Here is an 18,036-nt window from a genome sequence, read left to right on the forward strand (position 1 = left end):
GACAGAAAACTTGGAGGCCCCGACACGATGGCACACTGGGGCCTTGGTGACGGGACTAGTGGCCTTATGGAGAGGCAGAGCAGCACTACCCTCTCAGCGCCCGCACACGGGGAAGGGCCATGCAACACCCAGTGAGAAGAAGTGGTCTGCAAGCCATGAAGACAGTTCTCACCAGAAACAATACTAGCTGGAGTCTTGATCCTGGACTTTCCAGCCTCCAAAAGTGTGAGAGAATGAATTTCTATTGTTGAAGCCACCCAGTCTGTGGTATTTTGTACGGCAGCCTGAGCTAATTCTGCCTCACCAAGTGACCAAAAAAAAGGGACATGATCACATATTTATTTCCCTTAAATTTAACATTTATTTATTTTTTGAGAGAAAAAGCAGACACGTAAGAGGAAGACACAGAATCTTCAGGCTCCAGGCTCCGAGCTGTCAGCACAGAGCCTGACACGGGGCTTGAAGCCATGAACCGTTAGATCGTGAACTGAGCCGAAGTCAGTCGGTCAGCCGAATGGGCCACCTAGGTGCCCCTGATCATATATTTTTATCTGGCCAAACTCCAAATACCAAGAATTCTTCTTAGTTCTTGAGCAGCACAGGGACTGTGGGATGATGGGTGATGTTCTCCGGGAGAGGCACAGCTCTCGTCCTTGGGTCCGACCTTTTGTCAAGGCTTTGCCCACCTGTTGGGCTCTTGACCATAGCTTCATTGGGCTGGCTCCCGGCTGTATTAAGTCACCTTGTGGTCCTTTACCCTTTAGAACCCTCTAATTTACATGTGGTCTCTTCTCACAGGAGCTCTTCAAGTAAATGTGAATTTGTTTAGACAGTTTTGTGGGGACTATAAAACCACAATTGAATTTCAGGCCTTTGTAGCGGTCCAACCAAGATGCATTCCAGTTAGAAATAACTACTGTTAATGCTGTTAGGAGCCCTGTGTCCTCTGGAAAGAGGCCATTCTAGCAAAACCCAGTAAAATCTTAGTTTGCAAGCATAATTTGTTCTGGAAACATGCTTGTAATCCAAAGCACTTGCACATCAAAGCGAACTGCAAGAACCATAGGCTCAGTTGTGATCATGTGACGTTCGGCGTCACATACTACCCGTATCACAAGACATCGCTCGCTTATCAAGTTGAAACTTGGTAGAAATGTTTGCTACTCTTGCGGAACACTTGCAGAACAAGTTGACCTGCAATCCAAGCTTTTGCCGTATTCACCCAGCTCCTCACCTCTCCCTCCAGTTCTTTGCTGTGGCTTCAACCAAAGCCACCTGCTCCATTTGAGCCACCTCCCCCAGTGGCCAAGGTGAAGGGCAGTTCATGAGAGAATATTTTTCTTACACATCTGTTGCAAGTAGACAGAAAATGGGCTATTTTTTTTTAATGAAAAAAAATGACCTAGCCAAAAAGAAGATAGCAACATTATTTCCAAAGGCTTCAGTTGAAAACACTAGTCTAGAGAGCAGAAAAGGAATGGGACTTGTAGTTTCCAGACTTATTCTGCTGGACAAAAATGCTTTGTGTCATTGAAATAAGCATTATGCGACACTAGGTATCAGATGGTATCAGCTGTGGCGTTGGTCTTTAGTTTTTCTTGTTCTTGTAAATGAAGCCATCCATTACATTAAATACGCCCATAAAGTCAGCCAGAAGGACGGCTATCTTGACAGGCAAGATGCTAAAGAGAACACAAGAGAAGTTTCCTTGGTTATTATAGTGAAAGCACCTTTGCCAATTCAGTTGACATGCAGTGTCAGTGACTCGTTGCCGATGAAGTCACTGGCATAGGCACACATTAGTGTGCATGCTTCAGGGTCACCCAGGGCTTGTCTACGAGGCGGGAGGACACTTGCCCAGAGTCTCTATACCTCTTCTTGCTTCACTCACATTTACTTGCCTCACTCTTCATGTCAGTTTCCAAAGCTCCCCTGAACTATGTAATGATTGCTAGGAAGCAGCGAAGTCTTCTGAAGTTGGACGAGCCTGCCTTGAATCCTGGCTCTGTCCTTTATAATGCCAGCTCATGCACATTACCTAGCCCTTGAGGCTGTTTCTACAGCAGTGAAACCAGTCATGAATCCTTCTTTCTGGGACTCCTGTAAGGATTAGGTGCACTAGGCCCCCAGATCTTTGGCAATACCCAACCTAGGACTGCTCATCTTTCCCATCCTGCTCCCTCTTCCTAGCAGAGCACAGACCCTGTCAACCATGACATTCAGACCGCAGAGCTAGGGGAGGACACTAAATAGCACAAGCACAGTAACACTCTTGTGTTAAGTGAAGCCTGTCAAGCAAAAGGATGTAGGGATGATACCAGTGTGTGCTGCTAGCCATAACACCTACGTTCATCTAATGAAAAACTGTTGTCAAGAGGAATGAAATTACTCATCATGCTAGATGGCAAAGGGAGACCCAGGGAACATTAAAACAACACAGATTTCAATGCCACAGAAGGGGTTGGGTCAATGATGGGATGTGCTTCCTTCCTGGGGGCGGGGGAGGGGTGGGCAGTATAATTAGATGACCTGTTACCCTCCGGAAAATGAACCGAGACAGTGGAATCAGCAGTTGCTGCAACAACACGGTATTACAACTCCTGTAAGTGGGTCCCGTGTCCACAAACTGCTGCTGCTGATGGGTCTCAGCACTGAAATCCAATGGGGAGCAGAGAGAAAAAGCAAAGATGCTCTCTTGTGTTTCCAAGAGGTCATTACCTTCTCAGGTTTCCTCTCCCGTTTTTTTTAAAACCATCTAATACTACAAATTTATCCTCCAATTGTCAGCTTTCCCTATACCACAGATTCCTGAAATGTCTGGCTTACTGTCTGGTCTTAACTTCAGGGCTCTGTACTCAGGAAGCACGGACACACTGTTCCACCTTGATTATTCTATGATACCCAGAAGAAAGATCATCTCTCCTAAAAAAGATCATCTCTCCTAAAAGAAGAAAAACTCCCTTCAGTCTGTCCACAGACCATTCAGGAAATCCACTTCTTTTTGACAATACTGCAATACCAAGATGGCGCAAGAATTCGAGTCCATTTTCTAGCTCACGGGAAGCACTGCAATGATGTAAATTTGAGATCATGTCTGCAAACAGGCACGATGAAAGGATTAACGTTCATGCATTTAACAGATAGTTTTTCAGTGGCTCCTCCTGATAGGGAAGTAAGTTGTTGACTGGCTCATTAGAGAAGCAATAGGAAGGTGATATTATTACCTTTTAAGAAACATCATGAAGTATATAAGCCTTGGCACATATAGGTACACTTTCTCTTGTAGGATGGCATCTATTGTCTTTGCAACCACATATTCTGGTTTTAGAATTGGTAACAGGAAAGGCCTCCTAGGGTACAAAACAAACAAACAAACCCATGTTAATAAATTAATAAAAATAAATCTCACAAATTAGGGATAAAGAAGATTATAAGACATTATTACTTCTTTGCTTTTTTCCCTTCCAGATTTGATCTATTTTCAATGTACTCCTGTATTATCAACATGGTAATAACAACTTTACTTTGAAACGGCAATAAGGATTTTAATTAATATACTCCTGTCACAATATGCATGTATGTGAAACCATATGAAGCAGCTGCCTGTCATCTCTGTGAGATGCAGACTTGGGCATCTGTGTCCCATCAATGATTTTCGGCCTGTCCATGGAGTCAGGGAAGGGGGGCAGGATGGAGTTTGGGGGCAGACCGAGAGGAAGGGGGGAGCAGGTCTAGTTCCAGCGGCTGTAGGGGTTTCAGCCTTAAAAATCATCCACATTAAACTCAATATCTTAAACACAAATACACTTAAAGAAAGAAAAAATTCTGAAACCAAACCAATTAGGCTGAATCTGAATACCTTTTTACATGACATGAAAAAATAAAATAATATATAATAGGTGGTCATTTTTAAAAACGTAGTTTTTATTTCAAAAAATTTTACTGTTTATTTATTTTTAAGAGAGAGAGAAATAGAGACAGAGCAGGAGCTGGGGAGGGGGCAGAGAAGGAGGGAGACGCAGAATCCCAAGCAGGCTCCAGGCTCTGAGCTGTCAGCACAGAGCCCAAGATGAAGGCTTGAACCCACAGACTGAGATCATGACCCGAGCCAAAGTCAGATGCTTAACTGAGCTACCCACGTGCCCCTAAAATGTAGTTTTTTTAAATCAAAGGACATACTTACTTAGAGGAACAACCTTCAAACATCCCAGTGTTTACAAAAAATGGGCACACAATTGTGGTTTTGATCCCCTTTAGTTTCTGGGCTGCTGTTTCCATAAATATAGATTCAGCAAATCCATAGGCTGCAAATTTACTTGCACAGTAATCTGAAAAATGCAAACGACACTAATGTACGTACGAGAGTTTTTAAGTGGCATTCCATCAAGGTGTCCTCATAACATGAATACCAACAGAATACCAACGGGACAACAATTTCAGCGTGACTTTGCATGCTCTTGGTCTGTGCCCACTGGGGGAAGGGAGGAGTGAGTGGGAAGGAACACTGTCACTTTCAGGTTGGTTGACAAGGACCAAGCGCCCTCTGGGAGAACAGGGCTTGGGGGTGCCTCCTGCCGGTCACACTGCTAGACTTCATGTCCACTTCGCCTGGTGGTCACATCCTTTGCTGGCCGTCACACAGGGCACACTGTGTGCTTCTAGTACTTGTCCCAAAGAATTTCCACATCATCAGGAAGACACACAAAAGAATACATAAAATAATAAGGGATGTAGAGTCCAAGCTGAAGAGATCAACTTGGGTCCTGATGCTCAGATCAAGTTTTTTCCTAACTATGACTCTTTCTTCCATTCCTGGAGGAAAGCGGACTCAGGACTGTCAACCTCAACCTCTTAGACATCTTGGAAATGCAGGGCAGATGGGAAGAGGCATTTATGTCCCTTTTGAGCTCTCTGTCTACAATCACACTCACTTCCAGTAGACACCCAGATGTTGAACTCGAGGAATGGGAACGTTTGGAGAAGAAAAGGCATCTAGGTAGACTCTGACTTTCGTCTTGCTCACACAATCAGAAGAGGCAAACGTGTTCACCCTTGTTCTGGCGGGACAGCACCTATCACAACAAGCAGGAGTCTGGTCCCTAGATTGTAGCTGGTTAGATGGCAGAGGGGGGCAAGGGGGTTCCTGAGCAGCTTCCAAAATCCTGAGGCATTTGGTGTAAATGTGGTTCACTGGGCCCCCAGATCTCTGAGGTTCAGATGAGCAGAAATGGCCCTGGACTCTGCATTCTGCATTCTACAGAGCACAGCCGGTGATTCTGCGGCATGGTAACCAGCAGCACATGGTGGTGATTACAAAAGTCTCACACCCGCTTCTAAGGTGAACAGGGCGCGGGAGGGTCTTGTGTGTTAAGACAGAGCTGTTGTGCTGGGAAAAGGTTTCACAGAGCTGCAAATAGCCCCGAAGGAGCTCGAAGACCCATAAGGTCATCATAAAACGTGGTGGATTCTAAGAAGGCTGGAGCAAGGGAAGTCCTGCGTATGGGGAGATGTGTGTAGACAGGGAGCCGTTGGGGTGACCAGTGGTCCTGAAAACACCCGTTCATGAAATCGAGAACTGGGGACCACGTGATGGAAATTTCAGAAGGCAGAGAGCTCCTCCTCACCATCCTGACAGCGGTACTGGGGGAACTTGGGGGGGCAGTGACTATGCTAACAATTTGTATAAAGAATTTACCAGCCAGGTGTCTCTCTTTCTCTCTCTCTCTTTTTTTTTTTCATTCCAGGATATTGCATAGACCCAATGATTCCAAAGTGCATAGTTCAACTTTGTGCAAACATATCTGATGGGCAGTTCTGTGGCACAATGTTCCCAACCACTTACCTTGTGGAATCTATCTCTTGATTTATGCATGAGGTCAATGTTGATTATTCAGAGGTAAGTTATGAATGAGTTTGCAAGTGCTAAATATTACATTTCTCTTACCTGCCAGTTTATTTACCCCAACTAATCCAGCTGAACTTGAAATGCAAACCAAATGGCCATGCTCCTTGGCTATCATGGCCGGCAGGAAACATTTATAAGTCTAAGAAAGGCAGAGAAGAACTGTTAATCTTTTGTATTTTTTTCAGATGTTTCTATATGACAAGTCTTTTAAGTTCATAAAAACACCGGAAGGCACTGGGATCTGAAACTTTAAACATCCGCAAAGTAAGCTTCTTAACTTGTTTAATCTTTTAAATCACTTGCAGTAGCTCCTGAAGAAACATGGCGGCTGCTTAGTCCTGAATCTTTCCATCTTTCTTCGGGAAATGATACAGAATGCCAAAAATACCACCATGCCAGGATGCTTTTGGTGAAACTAGGGGACAAAACCTATGAAGTCCAAATAACATCTGAAGGCCACCAAATGGGGGTAGTTGGGTGGGGAGTCCACCGAGTGGGAAAGAGTGAGGAGAAGGGAGGAGAGCTCAGGAATCTCCAGCAAACACTCTGCCCCAGCAGAGAGGCCGCCCAGGGCAACAGGAGCAGGGAGGGGGAGGCAAGCCAGGGCATGTGTGGGGCTGGGGAGGCAAGACAGGCTTCAGCAAAGGCCAGGATAAAGCACCTTCTGCAAGGAGGCACATGACTTTTGGAGGTTAGAAGTTGTGCCCCTTAATGTCCATGGTACCTGTCCTGTGTCCTGTTTTAATTTTTTTAAATGTTTTTTTAATTTTTGATAGAGAGAGACACACACAAAATCTAAAACAGGCTCCAGGCTCTGAGCTGTCTGCTCAGCTCGACACGCGGCGCCCGAACTTGGAAACAGCGAGATGGTGACCTGAGCTAAAGTCAGATGCTTAACTGACTGAGCCACCCAGGCACCCCTGTCCTGTGCCCTTTAATGTCACCGAGGCTACAGGAAGAAACATTCCTTTCCTTCATTAGATACTGAGTCAGGTGATGATGCATCTTGGTTTGCCCAGAATAGACCAGATTAATGCCTGTTTATTAATAATGCCCTCTTCCACTTTTCTTTTTTTTTACTCTTCCACTTTCAAAAGAGTTCCAACTTAGGCAAATGATAAGGTTGCCATGTTATCTCCTGCTGTCATTTCAGTGTCTCCTTGAGCACATTTTTTAACTCCTCTGACCCCTTATTTCATTGAGCTGTATCAAAGGGTGCATAGGAGGTGCCTAGGATAGCAGGTATCATAGGTTGGCTACCAATAAAGGCTACTAAAACCATGGGCAAAGTTGTGTCTTGGCCAGATTCTGGAGCTTAGGCAGGTACAGGTTACGTAGGATCAGGAGAGCATGACTCCGGACAAGTCTGAAACTGAGATGTCTGTGCTTTATGGACAGATGAATACAACAGTAAGAGACCAAGAGGAAGTACTTCTAAATTCCAAGTACCTGTATATCTGTTATGAGAGGAAAAAATAATTACCCATAAATGTGCTTTGAAATTCACGTCTAAAGACTTCTCGATCAGCTCTTCTGGGCAGTCGAGGAACCCGTGGCCTGTCACGATTCCAGCATTGTTGATTAAGATGGAGACATCGCCAACTTCTTTTTTAACCTGAATTGGGTTACAAGGGCAACACCACCAACAGAGAAATTCCTTCCTGATCCATGATCTAAGTTTAATTTCCCACAGTTTTTACATGCTTCTTGTCCTTGTTAACACAGACGGGGTTTATGTCCTCTGCAAACAAAACATGTGTATTTCCTTTGCTGAATTTGCAGAGTGTCAGCAATCCAAGTTTGATGTTTTTTTTTTTTTTTCTCATTTCTCCTCCCCACTTCCTAGGTCAGTTCTAACACCACAGGGCTAGCAGTTGGAGCTATTCTTATACTTAGCAATCAGTCGCTCTGTCACAGGCTCTGTGTACACAGTAGGTTATTTCCAAGGCACGACGGCCATGACATATAAATTAAGACCCAAAGCACACTGACTCTGGGTGGAGCAGGAGGGAGAGGAAAAGCACAAAGTCCCCAAATGTGTTTCACACACATGGCACAGAGCAGAACCTGTCTGTCCTGCTTGGCCTCGTGGGCTGGGTTTTCTCTCCCTGACACAGGCTTCTAGGCATTAAGATATATGAAGAAAGTATCTGAGTGGGCCCCCTTGGCTGCTCTAACACTGGCCAGAATAGGTACTCGGTATCTTTCATTTCAGAAACAAGATTTCTGGGTGTCACCTTGGTACCTTCCACTTACAGAAAATCTTCAGCATGCCATCTTAGCCCTGGTGGCAGAGGTGAGCACGGGTTTTTCCAGGACTGGCAACGGGAGATGGAGGTGCCCCTTTGCTCCCTGCCGGTTCTGAATCTTATTGCTGTAATGTATAGCACACAGCAGGGCCTCTGTCCCCAGATCACAGAGAACCAGCGGTTGCTGGTGCCCCGGCTTAACAGGAAGCTGATGCGGGTATCCTTACATCTCTAGCTCCATGTGTGTGTGCATGTATGTGTGCATGAGTGTGTGTGCACCTGCCTGCATGGCTGGTGCAGTCTGGCACAGCCAGGGCACATTACTGACACCAAGCAGAAGCTGTCACCTGTCTCATCTGAGGTTGCCAAAGGCCTGGGTCCTCGGAACGAGGCTGACGTGCTGGGTATTTCTTTGCCAGCCAACTAGATGGGCAGCCTTGGGAAGCACCTCAGGTGAAATACAGACTAAGAAAACCTCACTGTTTATGGTAGACTTTTCAGATAAAAGCACTCAAAACAGTTGGACTCAAAGTTTCCTTTGGAGAGCAGCTGATATATGTCGTCACATCCAAGCTGATTAGCAGGCAGGGGCGGCAACAACCAGCCCCACAGGAGGCCAGGTCAGGTAGGTACAGGCTTCTAGTTTTGGGGCGAACACGTCACGGGAATAAAAGATACAGCACGAGGAAGTTCACCAGTCCACCGTGGTGCTGTTGTACGGTCACACCATGCCCGTGGTGCGCACAGCATCACACGTGCGGCACTCAATCCTCACGTTGCACGCTTGAGCTAATGTGGCATTGTGTCAGCTATATTCAAATAAAAAAAAAAAAGAAAAACTGAAAAGCTGGTCCGGGCTGTGGACTGGAAGACGGTGCTAGCATTAGAGGCTCCAAGTCAGGGTGGGCTGAGCTAGAAGTGACATCTAAGGGAAACAGGTGCATGTAAATCCACGGCTGCCTCTTACGTGAATAAGGCATGTTATCAAATACTTGAGAAAATGAACATCAGACTTTCATTTCAAAACGGTGTCCGGGACACTGGGGTGGCTCAGTCAGTTGAGCCACTGACTTTGGCTCAGGTCATGATTTCACAGTTCGTGAGTTCGAGCCCCACATCGGGCTCTGTGCTGACAGCTCAGAGTCTGGAGCCTGGTTCGGATTCTGTGTCTCCCTCTCTCTCTGCCCCTCCCCCACTTCCGCTCTGTCTCTCTGTCTCTCAAAAATAAATAAATGTAAAAAAAATGGCATTTAGGTGTGTATCTTTACAGTATATGAAAATTATAGCTCTATGAATCATACTTTAAATGTATGGGGCTAAGCATTTGTGATAAGATTTTTCATGTGAATAATCTTTCTTCCTATTGATATATCTATTTAGTATATAGGTTGATCCTTATTTTTTTTTTTTTAAGGATTCTCTTCTTCCAAAGTCTGCTTTTCCCCTTTAAATTAAGCTTGGAAAGACATCATGAGTATTTAGTACACATCACATTAGAGCAAAAGGTATCAGGTTTACCTGCATGTGACTTACATATGTAACTGTTACTGACCAATGACAGCATAATAAAAGGCTCACCCATGTGGTGAGAATAAGCTTGTTAGTACTGTGTTGTTTTACAATCGACACAGGGTAGCATCTAAGGGAAATGCCACAGACTCTAGTTTTCCACCAGTTTTCTTCTTCTGCATTCACTGTGCTCCTCATTGTAAGAACGTGGCAACAGACCCTAGGGGACAGATCTCGTGACACCCCACATAGGTTGCACCAGCTTGCTTGGATTTCTCCACAAACAGCCACGCTATAAGAAAAGCAGGAAGGCCATGCACATCAGTGGCTAACTTTAAACTGTGCAGGATGTCTGATTTGAATTTCCCAACCACTGCTTATTAGTGCTGGGGGGCAACAAAGAAAGGTCTGGTTCTCCCAGTGACCATGTGATTTAAAGATGAAGTCAATGAAATAATTCTTACATTTGCCCTTGAACATCAGAAGTCAGTAATAAACCTTAAGGAATTCTCATATATACCACAAATAAAGTTGTTTTTACGTTTTTCTTTTCTTTCTTTCTAGTTTTTTTTTTTTTTTTTTTTTGCGGTTGAACCAACATGGCCCCTTGGAGGTGTGCCAAGTCAAACTGATTCTGGATTTGGCTTGTCTAAGGGATCAGTCATTAAATGTAGTCAGGACACTGCCACATGACACATCACAGTTAACGTCACACGGTAGGGACACCAACTCAGCTTTAGTCCGGTCTTGTGTTTAGTGTTCAAAATAGCCACTTACCTAGCATGCCAAGTGGCAAGGCTAGGCTTTCTGAATGTAGGGCTAAACTATGATCTGGGAACACATGCTTTCAAAGTTACTGGGGGGTCTGTGGAGATGACACAGTGTCATACCCCTCTGAAAACCTTCACTTTGACCACTGTTGCCTGGAATACTTAGAAAAAAAATCCTCTGGTACCTTTCCTCCATCCAGAATGAGTGCACATGGTTGGTTTATGAGTTGAGAGCAATTTGCTTCCCCTGAATTCAGGAAAGCACGTAATTCATTCTTTTCAAGCCCCATAAGTAAGAAAAGCTGAATAATACACGAGTCATAGGCGATGTCTGATCATTTCCAAGCTAAGCATCTTGGCCAGAAGTAAATCACAGATATGGGGAAGACGGAATTATTTATTTCTAGAGCGCCCTATGTTAGCTTGCCCAATATTGGAAGGTCTTCAGCAGTTGAATATGAACCAATTATTGCTTATGAGCTCTTAGAGAAGGCGCCTGCGGGGCTCAGTTGGTTAAGCGTCCGACATCGGCTCAGGTCATGATCTCATGGTTCATGGGTTTGAGCCCCACGTCAGGCTCTCTGCCAACAGCTTGGAGCCTGGATCCTGCTTCAGATTCTGTGTCTGCCTCTCTCTCTGCTCCTCCTTTGCTCTCTCTCTCTCTCTCAGAAATAAATAAACATTAAGAGTGCTGAGAGAAGGTGTCTGCATGAGTGGACATGCATGGGGTCAGTGCTGTAAGTGCACAGGGATGAATCTGTGAGCCCAGCAGCAGCAGAGACTTGCTCCTGCTCTGAGGGAGGCACCAGCTGGTCAGGCTTGGGTCTCCGGACTGTCCTGGCCGCCTTTGATGGAGACACAGTAGATAGGGATGCGGACAATTTAAATAAACTCCAACAGTAGCAACTACACACTCCCCTGCCAGTGACCTGCCTGCCTCACCAGTAGGAAGTGAGGTGGGTAGCAGCAAGAGGATTTGACTTAGGGCCTAGGCATTGTGCCAGAACATTCTAATGGGGCAGGCTCCTTCCTTCTCTCTAAACTGGGGGGATTCTGGAGGCTGCCATGAGCAGGGCCAGGAGAGCGGGGTATGTAGTATGCATGCCAATGTGGGATGCGGCAGCCATCCACGTCCTGAGTGCCTCAAGGAACTCAGGAAACCCTTAGCCTGGCCTGTTGGGGTTGGGATTGCCTGCTGGCCTTCTTTCAACGGGCAGTGGTGTCATCACCAAAGGAGCAGAGGTGGTCAAGAGTCTTTGGGATGACTATGATACTCTGTTTTTCTCAGGACTATTTGAGAGAAATATACATTCAAATGAGAGGCACTTAGGTGTGGTGGAAACAGCTGGATTTAAACTGAGACCGGACGTGGGCTCCAGGCCTGGCTCAGTCAAGGGCCAGCTCTGGGACCCTGAGCACAATTTTCAATATGCCCGAGTCCCCTTTTCCCTCCAAGAAAGGGGCCGCTCTCTGCCTCACCCTGTGACTGGGGCCAGCAGAGCCGGTACTATCCAGTGGGCACACTCAAGGCCAAGCTCGATCTTTGCTACTTCTTAGCGGTTTCTTCCATGAGCGACGTACCTCCCTTAGCCTTGGTTTCTTTATTTGTGAAATGAAGATAAGACTGGACCTCACTTTATAAGATTATGATATAATATAAATGGGGGGCTTAGTATGGTCTATGCATGCAGTGACAACTCACAAATCCTAATTCCCACTCCCCAGTACTTTTTAAATTAAAGGCAAAGCTGCACTGAGCAAGGGGTAGAGACGAAGAAATGGATGCACGTGAGCGTATTTGTGGAGAGGGCTTCCTACCCACCGGAGGCAGCGACACGCAAAGACCTACCTGCTCGGCCACTCTGTAGACTTCTTCCCTCCGGCTGCAGTCGCAAGTGTAAGCATACACTCTCACGGCTCCGGCTTCCCGAGCCATCCTGCATGTTTCCTCGTTCCCTTCTTTGTTGATATCCCAGAGAACCACCACCGCCCCAAGGCGGGCAAAGCTGAGGGCCAAGAGCCTGCCCATCCCGCTCGCGGCCCCAGTGATGAGGACGATCTCCCCGGCCACGCTCTTCCGTGGTCTGGGGATGACGGTGAAAATCATGGTCTCCAGAAGCACAATCAGTGATTTGCCTAAGAAAGTGGCCAAGTCCTTGGTGAACATCAGGGTGGAAGCCATGTTGTGGCTGAGACCTACAGAGAGACAGAGAGAGAGAGACCCACATGACCTCGGTGACCACCCGCCTGCAATCTACAGGGGCGCGAGCTTTCTGAGACACGAGGGACAGGGAGGTGTCAGGGAAGCTTCGCTCTTGGTAGCCTGACTCAGCTTAGAAAGGGCAGGGGCCCATGGGGACTGTGTCTTGGCCAACTTTCTTTTTCTTTCTAAATGTTTATTTTTGAGAGGCAGAGAGAGAGAGAGAGAGAGAGAGAGAGAGAGAGCACAAGTGGGGGAGGGTCAGAGAGAGAGGGAGACACAGAATTCAAAGATAGGCTCCAGGTTCCGAGCTGTCAGCACAGAGCCCGACGCGGGGCTCAAACCCACAAACCATGAGATCGTGACCCGCGCTTAGGTCGGATGCTTAACCAACTGAGCCACCCAGGCGCCCCTGTGTTGGCCAGCTTTCATTCACAGCAACAAGCTGGGCACATGTCGGAGTGTTGCCGCTACCCAGGCAGTGTAACTGCATCTACATTTAAACCGAAAAGCCCTGTTGGTTGTTTTCACATTCAAAGTACTGACTGCATTATAACATTCCTGTGGTCACGACAACCGCTCTGGGTTCCCTGGTGTCTCCTTTCGGGTTTGTGTTTTTTAATTGGCTCAGTTGTTCTTTAGCGTTGTGTTCCCATACAAAATCTGACATTCTCAGGCGGAGAAGGACAGATACCGTATGTTTTCACTCATATGTGGAGCTTGAGAAACTTAACAGAGGACCATGGGCGAGGGGAAGGGGAAAAAATAGTTAAAGAGAGGGAGGGAGGCAAATCATGAAAGACTCTTGAATACTGAGAACAAACTGAGGGGAGTGGGGGAGGGGAGAGAGGAAGGGAGGTGATGGGCATGGGGGAGGGCACTTGCTGGGACGAGCACTGGGTGTTATATGGAGACCAACTTGACAATTATAATAAAAAATAAATAAAATCTGACATTCTATGGATAAGAAGATGATGGGCACACACACACATGCATGCACACACAGGCATGTGTGCACAGCGGAAAATGATACAACTTTAAGAAAAGATGAGAGCGTGCCATTTGTGACCACATGGATGCACCTGCAGGGTATGACGCTATATGAAATGAGTCAAACTGAGAAATACAAATACCATACGATTTCACTCCATAAGTACAAACATTAAAAAGAATCTGAGATTCAGGAAAACAAATGTAAAACCTTATTTCAGAACATATTTGAGAAGGAGTAATTGATGTTCTTCTAAACCTTTTCTAACAGATTCACTGGGGGCATGGGACACCCCTTCCTGGACTCTGAGACCTCTGCATCCCTCACCACTCAGTGCCAGGACTCTAGGATGTAGGGGAGAGACGGACCTGCTCGCCGCCCTGCCCTGCCCGGCCCCTGCCTCCCTGTGAAACGGGCAGCAGACTGTTGAACCTCTCTTGGCCTCAGTCTCTACACATCTACTGGTCCCGCGGTTTTGCAGATGAAATAAGGATGACTGTTACGTGCTTGACTGCAATGCTAGCACGTGCTTTATGGATGTTGCCAGGCTCAGACTTCACCAAGCAGTCACCCAATAGGTTTGCTGAATGAATAAAAGGCCTGCCTTTTTACTCGTACAGGGCTATATCTTACCTCCTGTTATCAGTCACTTACACTTGAGTGAGAATGAGTTTCTAAGACGCTTTATGAAAAACCAGCTAGGAAAGAAGGGTAAATGTTATTTCCTGTAGTATCAGAAGACATGTTTAGCAGGGGCCTACTGTGCCAGGAGGGTGGGGAGCTTCCCTGAATGGGGTGTCTATCTGAGAGGCACAAAGAAGGGAAGGCTGGAGGTGTCCTTCATTAAAGAACAGCAGGTCTTCACTTACTTGGCAGTTTGGCGGAGGATAGACTAGTCACTACTCATGACGACAGATGGATACATTCATCAACAGCAGGGCTTGGAGCCTGGGGAGACCCTCAGGAAACTGTTATGACCTAAACTGCTGTTTCTTGTCTCGTTCTACAGATGGGGCTGAAGGTCAGAATGGGCATGTGGTTTCCCCAAGACCCCGGTGTTGGTTAGTGCGGGGCCAGCTGAGTGCACTTGTTACGTTTACTGAGCACTGACGTGGTGCAGGTCTATTGCCGGACACTGGGGCCGAGGGGGTGGGCAGCCTCCCGTGATCTGTGCCATCACGAGCCAAGGGTCTAGTTGAAGAAACAGACATTAGGCAACTACATACTGAACTACAGGGTATTATTACAGAGAGTAAGTTGGAGATCTGATTTAGCCTGGGTGCTGGGGAAGCGGCAACAGGAGAGATTTGCTGGAAGGTGACATTTGAGCAAGTGGTCCAGTGATGAATGGTTAGGGTAGAGATCTGGGTGTAGCTTGGCCAATACAGGGAGGGAAGAGTTTGAGGCTAGAGGTAGGTTTGGCCTGTGTGTCCAACACTGACCGGAGATCTGGAGTGCCAGCGGGAGGGGGCATGGATGTCCGGGTCAAAGAGAGTTCTCTGTGGCGGAGCACTGGTGTCCCCCTGCTTTGGATGAAATGGCCCTCGGGCTCTCTGCCACCCTGGTTCAGATTTCTTTTCACACAGTTGCTTTTGCATGATTGACTGGGCATCTCAGGCCCTGGGGAATTTGGAAGGAAGGCGCCCAGAAAGGCAAACAGTGGTCTGCACACTCCTTTTAAGCTCACTCGCAGGACGTGTACCTTGAGACCTGCATTGATGAGGGTCAGACTTCCCCGCAGTCATGGGGCCCCCTGGGCACCCTCCCCCGGCTGCAGCCTGGGCAGTGCCAACACTTCTTCCATGAGAAAACCCACGCCATCTTACCCGTGCCCGCTTGAGGCCCACTGCTGTGCAAATCCGTGCCGGAAGGGCAGAGGAAGTCCCACCACCCACCTGGGGAAGGTTCTTAGAGCCACAGCTTTAGATTTCAGCACTCTCCTGTCTCAACATGGGCATGACGTAAGACCTAGGGCAAAGTGCCCATTTACTGTGGTCTCAGCAGATGTCTACTAGGTCCTTAAGAGCACGGCGCAGGTAGGGAGGTACAGAGATTACGGTTTGTGTTGAAATTCTCAATCTGCCACTGACTTCTCTGCAACTTTATCTCTTGTGCCTCAGTTTCCTCTTCTGATTAGGGGGATTCCAAGGTAGGCACCAAATGGGGGAGCGGTGGAAGTTAAAAGACTTACTACAGGTAAAGGGACAAGGTGTGTAACGTGCCCACTATGATCCCTTATGAAATTTCTGAGCCAACTGGAGAGAAAAAAGGGTCCTCACTGCCCTGCATACAGCTCCCGCCAGGGTGTGTAGGGTAGGGGCGGGGGCGGGGATGGGGCAAGAGGGGTTGGGCTGGATTTCAGCACCTGCCAGGTCACTCATCATCTCCATCTCCACTCCTAATGCTCCAACATGGAGGCCTTGTAGGAACACCGCCAGGCAGCTAATAGCAGCAAAATGTGCGAGTTAGCCAGAGCTAACCTGTGAATGATAATCCCTGGTCGCGACCACAACAGACGGTTAGGGTAAGTATCCTGACAAATGGAAGTAAATGTAAGGTTGCATTTTAGTGCAAAGACTCTGCCTTATGTAGTTACAGGGCATATTCTGTGTAATCAGGTTATATACACTCCCATACATACATCCCATGGCCTGACTACTTAGTTCAAAAGCTGAACTAACTCTGGGAGCCCGGCGGGTTCAGTCGTTTAGAGTCGGGGACTCTTGAGCTCAAAGTCATAAGTTCAAGTCCTGGGTTGGGTATATAGAGCGTATTTAAATTATAAAAAAAAAAAAAAAGCAAGCTTAACTACTTTGGTGCCTGTAAACAGGTGCCTTCCTCTTCCCAGCCAGGGCAGATCAAACTGTCCGGGTAGGGGGTAGGAGGTACGGGATGAATCGGGGGCGGTGGGGAGGGAGAGGCAGACAGAAGAGGGTACCAGGGAGGGATCGCGTCCCCTGCCCCACGACGGGGAGGGAATGCTAGCGGCCCATCCCTCTGGGTCCCGCGGCTTAACGAGGGTCTGGGGTTGGGGACAAAGCAGCGCCCTCTCTGGCTCACCTGCCCCCGCCCCTCCCCCACCCCTAGCAGACCACCCTCCGCTCCCCCGCCAAGGCACCATTGCCCGCGCGGAGCCACGTACCCGTGGGGGTCTTGCGCGGCCCCAGGGCGGGACTTGGGCTACTCATCCGGGACACGCAGCCCTCGCCGGGCGCCGGGAAGCTGTCCTCCGCTAAGCTCGCCGCCGCACTGGCTGGCGGGGGCGCGAGGCGCCGGGGTTTATTCCCGCAGCAGCCCGAGGCCTAGGCCAAGTCAGCCGCGCCCGCCCACTGGGTGGAGCCGCCCCGGGGGCCCGCAGGCCAAGTGTGCCCGCGCGCCTTCCTTTTTCCCTCCCTTCCCTTCTTCTCTCCCTCCTCCCTCCCTCCTTTCTTCCCTTCCCTCCCTCCCTTCCCTCCTTCCCTCCTTCCCTCCTCCTTCCCTTCCTCCCTCCTCCCTCCCTCCCTCCTTTCTTTCCTTCCCTCTCTCCCTTCCCTCCTTCCCTCCTCCCTCCCTTCCTCCCTCTCTCCCTTCCTCCCAACTTCCCTCCCTTCCTCCCTTACTTCGCAGTTAAATTTAGAGGCTGGCCATTAGTCACTGTGGCTGGAAGCCTGTGCCAGGATTCCAAAGATCAGAATCACACCTGGATGTTGAAAAGTTCTGATATCCAGCCTGCAGCCTGGGTTATTCAGTCAGAATTCCTGAGTTCGGAGGGGCCCAGGTATCAGCACAGAAAAAAATTCCCCAAGTGTTTCCAAAGAACAGCCCGAGGGTGGGAACCCTTGCTGTAGAGAACCAAAAGAAGGTGCAGAAGTCAGTCCTTGGATGGGGGACCGTTGGCCTGCAGGGAGCCACCTTAAGGTCTCTGCACCTCCCAGAACGGAGCACGGAGGTGGAGTTCTCCAGCAGAATCTGACTCCTGCAGTCAAGGTCAACAGCTTCTCTGGGCATCTGGCTGAAGGGAGTATGGGTGTGGGACAGAGCTTGGAAGGAGTGGGGTGCTGGGCAGGAGAGGGTGCGGCCCTGGCTAGAGGCCAAGTACTAGGAGAGAGCGAAGTTTGTCCTGAGGAGATGAGGTTGAGAAGAAGTCAACTCTGGCCCAACCATTCTTTGTTGAACTTGTCTGTGTACAAAGATCTAGAAGATATAGCAATGTTACCATCATGGAGGAAAAAAAAGATGTTCAGTTAACATTAGATACTATATCTAATATAGCGCAAATCATGGCTGAGATGCTTTCTTATAGAGGGTGGAGTTTTTTGGGTGGCATTAGAAAGCTGCAATAATAAATTATGGGATGTCGAAGGAAAGCCGGGGAGTCAGGATAAGACTGCATCTGGAATTCATCCAGGGTTGGGCAGGACACACACACGCAG

General features: G+C 47.9%; 1 protein-coding gene across 2 annotated transcripts; it reads right to left on the reverse strand.

Moving 5' to 3' along the window:
* Positions 1-1,276: 1,276 nt before the first annotated feature.
* On the reverse strand, positions 1,277-16,913 carry SDR16C5 (short chain dehydrogenase/reductase family 16C member 5). Of its 2 annotated transcripts, XM_029923468.1 has the most exons (7): positions 16,767-16,913; positions 12,283-12,629; positions 7,389-7,520; positions 5,945-6,044; positions 4,184-4,328; positions 3,225-3,350; positions 1,277-1,682 (listed from the first exon to the last, which is right to left on the reverse strand). In XM_029923468.1, exons 1-7 carry the CDS (start codon positions 16,810-16,812, stop codon positions 1,589-1,591), a joined length of 990 nt encoding a protein of 329 aa, XP_029779328.1. In that variant the 5' UTR covers positions 16,813-16,913; the 3' UTR covers positions 1,277-1,588. The 2 variants fall into 2 exon arrangements, with proteins under 2 accessions (XP_029779328.1, XP_029779329.1); XM_029923469.1 differs by lacking the exon at positions 7,389-7,520.
* Between the last annotated feature and the right edge of the window lie 1,123 nt (positions 16,914-18,036).

The sequence above is a fragment of the Suricata suricatta genome, chromosome 15 (genome assembly GCF_006229205.1).
Source record: "Suricata suricatta isolate VVHF042 chromosome 15, meerkat_22Aug2017_6uvM2_HiC, whole genome shotgun sequence".
NCBI lineage: Eukaryota > Metazoa > Chordata > Mammalia > Carnivora > Herpestidae > Suricata > Suricata suricatta.